Genomic DNA, 7,185 nt, shown 5'->3' on the forward strand with positions numbered 1-7,185 from the left:
CACTAGCCTCAAGAAGCCTCCAGCTGCCCCAGAACATTCTGCCCAGAGTATGTCCCGAGATTCTGTTGACAGCGGAGTAGCACATGAAGCCCTTTCGGGATTTACAGAAGTGTCCAGTCCCCCCTGCACTCGGGCGGATTTCCCCGTTCCTGCTGGCGCTGGATGCCAGGCCCATAAGTATTTCATGGTAGAATGAATGATTGAATGATTGAATGGCGGGAAGAGGGGATTCGGCAGGTTGCCAGATTGTGAGGTAATCACAGCATCAAGTGACGTTAGCATTTATTTTGGAGGATCTTATTAATTTGCAGAGCACACAACTCTGAATTCAGAGGCCCAAATCCAAGCAGTGAGCGTGGTGAGGGACACCGTTACAAGGAAGAGGAAAAAAACCCAGCCTGAACTCCCTTGGCCAGCAGCGGGTCCCGTGCAGGCCCGAGGTTAAAGAAAGCCCTGCTTGAGGCATCGGTCCCGTGTCTGTCCCCGGGTCGGCCCCAGCCTAAGCCTTCTTGTGCTATAAATACAGCGGCCCACATGCTGCAGAGACATGGTGTTCCCTCTGCTCGCCGGGACAGATAACATGAATTTGCCCTTTAAACGTCCCAAGCTGAAGGCACAGCCCCCGGCCCACCCCTGCCTCCCGGAAGCGCCTTCGCCCCGGTTGCCCTCTGCCGAGGAGGGGGACGGCGAGGGGGTGTCCAGGCACCTGCCCAGCCAATGCGCAGTGCGCGCGCGGCCCCGGGGGTGCCTCCTCCTCTCGCGAGAGACCGGGCGGGGGATATAAGGAGGGCTGCGGGGCGAGGCGAGCGGCCCCTTCGCGTCGCGCAGGGACGGAGAGCGGGTGGCCGTGCCTGGCCGGGCGGAGGCGAGAGCGCGAGCGCGAGCGCGAGCGCGGCTCCCGGAGGCTGTGTGCGCCCGGCTGTCACCATGAGTGATCACGCGTTGAGCTTCCTGAAGGATTTCCTGGCCGGCGGCGTCGCCGCTGCCGTGTCCAAGACCGCGGTCGCCCCCATCGAGAGGGTCAAACTGCTGCTGCAGGTGGGGACGGCGCGGGCGCGGGCGCAGCGAGCCGGGTGCGGGCCGGGCAGGGCGCGGGGGACGCGGGCGAGCTGCAGCGGCGAGGGGGAGCGGGGCGGGCCAGCCGCAGCCAATCTGTGCTAGGCCACAGGCCCCGGCGCCCGGCCTACGCGAAGGGGAAGGTGCCCTCTGCGTAGACAGGTCCAGCGTCAGTAGCAGATTCCTGGTGTCGGGTGGCGCCCAGCGTTCGGGTGTCTATATATGGAAACCCACCCGGGGTAGGTTGCAGCCAGCCAGATCCTGCTCCTGGGACAGCACTGACCCTCCACTTAGGCCTCACCTTTAGATTTTCAGTGTCCCTTGCACCCTTTTTCCTGCATCCACCTTCTACAATACAAACCTCAGAATCATTATTACTCAAAAACTCGCGTAGTGTGTCCCATGCACCATGCTGTAGGCTGACATATATTTCATTTATCTTTGTATAACCTCTGTTAGATAGATACTATTCCCCCTATTTTACAGCTGAAGAAAGAGGTTTTGAGAGATTAAGAAACAGTTTTCAGAGTAGACTCATATTGTCTTACTTACCCCGTCCCCAAATCTTTTCCTCTGCAGTCTGGTCTCTGGTTTATCAGTCTTCTCATCCTCATTCTCATCCTGTCTATCGTGTTTGTCTCTACTTGCCCAAAAGGCAAGGACCCCTCAATGAGAAACTCAGCCTCCTCAATTTGGGAGTCAAAATTATGATAAAGAAAAAACCCAACTGCTCACTCACAGCAACAAACCCCTCAATAATCAATTACTTGGATAATCTGCTTGAAAATTTTCAGGCTGTAATACCTAGTGGATTTATTCTACTTCTGTGAGAGTATCTACTCCTCAGAGATCCTGGTCTCCAGGGAGATTCAGTGAGACTGAGGAATCATTATCTCCTGCCTGTCCATCATGTTTGTTATATCAGAGCAGGTACCCTTTAGGGCAGGGATCTTTAATCATTTCAATCTCCCGATAAGCCCCTAGTGTAGTTCTGGCAGTGCATAAATGACTCTACAATGGAATCTTTTCGGTTTATTTGGGGAAGAACCTTTTCTCTCAAGTGCCCTGATACCTGAGGCAAAAGTGGATTTTTTTGGCTTGTGATCCAAGTAGCCAACGTACTTACTTAGATTTAGTTAATATCTGCTTGATTTCCCCATATATTTTTTTAAGAAAGAAAATCAAAGAGTTGTACACGTTCATTTGCTCCTGTCCACTTTCCTTCTCCCTCTGCTCTGGCCATCCTTACCCAATTCCTCCCCTCCCTCTCCTCCCCCCACAGGTCCAGCATGCCAGCCAACAGATCAGTGCCGAGAAGCAGTACAAAGGGATCATTGATTGTGTGGTGAGAATCCCCAAGGAGCAGGGCTTTCTCTCCTTCTGGAGGGGTAACCTGGCCAACGTGATCCGTTACTTCCCCACCCAAGCTCTCAACTTCGCTTTCAAGGACAAGTACAAGCAGATCTTCCTGGGGGGTGTGGACCGGCATAAGCAATTCTGGCGCTACTTTGCTGGTAACCTGGCTTCCGGTGGGGCAGCTGGGGCCACCTCCCTCTGCTTTGTCTACCCGCTGGACTTTGCTAGGACCAGGTTGGCTGCCGATGTGGGCAAGGGTGCTGCCCAGCGCGAGTTCAGTGGTCTGGGTGACTGTCTCACCAAGATCTTCAAGTCCGATGGCCTGAGGGGTCTCTACCAGGGTTTCAACGTCTCTGTCCAGGGCATCATTATCTACAGAGCGGCCTACTTTGGAGTCTATGATACTGCCAAGGGTGAGAGAGGGGCCTCAGGGGGTGCGGAGTGGGGAGGAAGAAGGTCCCCAGGGGTCTGTAACTCATGAAGGACCGGATATTTATTAATCTTGGTTTTGTTCTAGTCCCTGGGCTAAACGATGCTTCTGAATGAGGAGGTGGTATGGTGTGGATAAATAGCTAAAGGACTCTCCTTGTCCCCTTCTGAAATAAACTCTGGCCTTGAATTATTCAGAGAGGAAGAAGGGGAGCCTGCTTCCCCCTTGCCACAGCTCTGTCAGTGACCAAGTTGAACTTGGAGCCACTTCAACATGCCCTGTACACTGGGCACAACTCTGGCTTCCCTGGATCCAGAGGGCAGTCCCCGGCTTTGGTTGGCTGCCTGGTTGTGAGGCACCCATAATGGGCAGGTTCTTTCAGAAGGGTAGGGCATGGAGTTGGAGGTATGGTAGCCTCTTCTCCGTCCCGACTTGCTTTTGGCTGAGCTGCTGAGAGAAATCACTTCACAGCCATTTGGCTTCTTGCCTCTGCTCACAGGGATGTTGCCTGACCCCAAGAATGTGCACATTATTGTGAGCTGGATGATTGCCCAGAGTGTGACAGCGGTCGCAGGGCTGGTGTCCTACCCCTTTGACACTGTCCGCCGTAGGATGATGATGCAGTCTGGCCGGAAAGGGGGTAAGCCTGACACCTACTGGTCTCTTATTTCTCTGCCCAAGGGGCAGTTAAATGCTCTTTCCAGTCTTCACTATTCCGGTTGTTAAAATTACGTGGTAAGAACTTAGGAAAGAAGCTTTATAGTCAGTCCCCCTTAACACTGTCAACTGTTCCTTTAGAGAAAAGAATGTGTTCCTATCAAAGAAATAAGAACATCAAAAATGAGATATTTAGAGGTGAACTTAACTAAGTATCTAATATTATAGAGGCTGTAGGCCCTTTTCCCTTAGAGCCTGGGTACAGAAATACAGGAAACTAATTAATTAGCTAGTTTATTTAAAAATAATTCTTGCTCTTGTTATCTAGCTGTTACAAGTTTTAGTGGGAGAGGGTGCTTTTGCTGGGTGACATGGCCTGAAGCCATTTTGGCTTCCAGAGGTTGAAACATGAAACTGCCAATTTTAGCGTCGAAAAGTCAAATATTAGTTCCATTTGCTTCAACCGAACAGTTGTATCTCTTTTAACTGTGCCACCTTGGGCAATATAATCTGAGACTCTGCCCATAAAATTTTCTTTTCTCATCCCTAAAAAGGGGGACCACCCAGCTTAATACTTCCACTCCACCCCAGCCCCTCCCATTTTACAGTCTGACCATGTGTGAGTTAGCTAGTTAATTGCCCTAGTTCTTTACCTGATTTTGGGTGGAAGGAGTAGGATTGACAAGAAATGCTGCCTGACGGTTACGCAAGGAAGGGGGTGTCTGGCTGGACACCGCATAGAGTTGGGGCTTAGAGCTCAAGTGACTGACAGATTTTCTAACACTGTGTGTAGATGTCTTTCAAAGGAAAAGCCTCTTCCTCCAGAATTACAGAGCCCTTACCAACATTTGTTTCCACAGCGGATATTATGTACAGTGGGACGGTGGACTGCTGGAGGAAGATTGCAAAAGATGAAGGAGCCAAGGCTTTCTTCAAAGGTGCCTGGTCCAATGTGTTGAGAGGCATGGGCGGAGCTTTTGTATTGGTGTTGTATGATGAGATCAAAAAATACGTCTAATATAGTTAAAACTCAAGGTCATTGGTTCCAGATCCATTGTGTGGTTTAATAGACTTTTCCTATGGGAAGTAAAAGAAAGATCTGGGATAAAACCAGACTGAAAGGAATACCTCAGAAAAAAAAAGCCTCACTGAGTGTTCATTAAACCACAAATGTATTTTGTATTTATTTTACATTTAAATTCCGTCAGATAGAAAATAACTTATCATACTTGTACAATTAACTGAAGAACTGATAATGAAGAAGATAACCGAATGTGAAATCTCAATAAAGACCACTTAATGCCCCATGTTTGACTTCTTATTAACTGCTACGTGGATTTAAACATAAGACCATAAATGCATGTTCTCTAGCATGAGTCACTTATATAACTCAGTGGCCCAGCTTCTGAACGTCAGATGTTCTACTATGTATCATATGAGTACCTACAATGCTTAAAAGTTCTGGTTTTCAAACTTTGGCAGCTTTTACCCACTTTCTTTTTATCTTACCTCATGCTGTGGTGCTGGGGGCTCCAAGGTGGTGGCATGGATCCTGGCTTTCATAATCCCACCTGATTTTATGCACTTTCATGCAATCTTCAGGAACTCCGAGATTACACTGAACAGTTTCAGGAATTCTGCGAGATTAGGAAATGTTCTGTTTTAAGGCCTGTAGAGAACTGTGATACCTAGAATTTTATGACAGGTGGGCAGTATTCATTGACAATCAGCTAGCAGGCTAGTATTTAGTACCTGTTAGGCTCTGTGGAAGATACAAAAAGACAGGAACCCACTCTGGAAGAAACTTCCATGGGGTTAGGAGAGAGGAGTGAAATGGCCATCATTATATAATGCACTGTCTAATATAATCTTGGCTGAGTAGGACTAGAAGGGGGAACATGAAATGTGGGGAGTGGCAAGAGGTGGACCTGAAAGAAAATAGCAGAGTTAGATACTCGAGTATGGAAAGTATCTGCCAGCACTTTTTTTTTTTTTAAAGATTTTTATTTATTTATTTGAGAGAGAGAGAATGAGAGAGAGCACATGAGAGGGGGGAGGGCCAGAGGGAGAAGCAGACTCCCTGCCGAGCAGGGAGCCCCATGTGGGACTCGATCCCGGGACTCCAGGATCATGACCTGAGCCGAAGGCAGTCGCCCAACCGACTGAGCCACCCAGGCGCCCTGCCAGCACTTCTTTACGGTAACAATTTATCAAGATCTAGAGGCAAAGTCAGTTTTGGATTTGATTCTCAAAAACTAGTGAGCAAGAGAAAAAATTAGTTTCTAGTTGGAAATTAACTTCTGGTCCAGAAGACCACAAACAGTTCATAGAGCATGAGCCTGTTAGTGATTTGCTGGAAACCAGTTCCTATACCCTAGGCAAAGCTTGAAAGGCAGGCCCATGTGTTTTATGTTTTCCCTAATGGATGGTTTGGGGGGTGCAGTGACTCTGGACCTCCTGTTCTTCACCCTCCTTCCCAAGCTCTTCCACCTACTCACTCCTACCCCCCTGGTAAAAAATCAGCTGCTTTGTTATACCACAATATCCAAGGTTACATCTCTCCTACTGTAGTGCATGTCTATGCCGACGGAACAGGCGAAGGTGCGAAAAAGTTTCTCAATCCTGTCTCAAGGCCAGGTCATAAACCTTCTGGGTACATTATATCCTCATGTTGCTTTTCATCCCGTGGATGGGATGAATGGTCCAAATTCTGTTGCTGATGAAGAGGAAAGAAAAGCAGGGCAGGCTAGTAGGGCAGATACTTTTGTGGAGCTTATCTTAAAGTAAGGCCAGCAGCCCTTTCAGTATTTTGAAACCTAAGAGTTAGGTGAGGGAGGAGCCGTGAAAAGCAGCTGGGAACGGAAAGCAATGAATGAAACAGTAGGTTCTCCCAGCCCAACCAAGAACCAAACTTGTTTTCTAATCTTTTAACTGAGTCCTCCCTGGCATGGAACAGGAAACGGAGAACAGGAAACGGAGAGGAGAAGTCACCATTTATTACAAAGTACACATTATCTGCCTTGTGCGTGTGATCCAGAGGTCAGCCTCCCCGCTCTGCTGGGGTTACCTGGATTGTACTTGGGGAGTGCAAATTTGCCTAAAGACTCCTAGAACGAAGCCTCTGTCAGGATGCTGTCATCTGGCCAGGGACATCCTACCTTTACAAATCCCCTCACAGGACCATCACTCTGCCAAGCTGTCACACTTGGAAGTTCTGGGAAGATGCAAAGGGCTTAAACTAACAACTCAGACTTGAGCCTTCTGCCCTCAGGAATTCGTCATTAGTCCCCTTTCCTGCAAAGCTCTCTCCCTAAATGCAGCCCTGCTCTTACCACGCCCCCCCCCCAAGAAAGTCCTTTTCATTTTTTATGTATTTTCTCCCTTCAAGCCTTACCTAGAGGCATCTTTTTAGCTATCTTATTTTATATTTTGAATCTATGAGGAAAACCATGAAGGATAAGAGGTTTGCCCATAATGGTAACTGAACATTACAACTTGCCTCAACTGTTTAAATCTCAACTATTTCCTTTCTATTTTACTTTGTGTAAAATACATACAGCATAGCTTGTGTGGAGACAAAATTGACAAACATCTACAATGTGCAAGGCTGTGAGGGAATGGAAACTCTCTGCAAGGGCAGTGGTTCTTACTTTTTTTCTTTCTTTTTTCCTTTTTTTTTTTTTTTT

The 7,185-nt window shown here is 48.3% G+C and overlaps 1 protein-coding gene across 1 annotated transcript; it reads left to right on the forward strand.

The window, feature by feature from the left end:
- The first annotated feature begins 798 nt into the window (after window positions 1-798).
- SLC25A4 (solute carrier family 25 member 4) lies at window positions 799-4,806 on the forward strand. The gene is made up of 4 exons (XM_006735022.3): window positions 799-1,038; window positions 2,339-2,825; window positions 3,342-3,482; window positions 4,360-4,806. Exons 1-4 carry the CDS (start codon window positions 928-930, stop codon window positions 4,515-4,517), a joined length of 897 nt encoding a protein of 298 aa, XP_006735085.1. The 5' UTR covers window positions 799-927; the 3' UTR covers window positions 4,518-4,806.
- Window positions 4,807-7,185: the final 2,379 nt, after the last annotated feature.

Source organism: Leptonychotes weddellii, chromosome 2 (assembly GCF_054177405.1).
Source record: "Leptonychotes weddellii isolate Sample4059 chromosome 2, ASM5417740v2, whole genome shotgun sequence".
Lineage (NCBI taxonomy): Eukaryota > Metazoa > Chordata > Mammalia > Carnivora > Phocidae > Leptonychotes > Leptonychotes weddellii.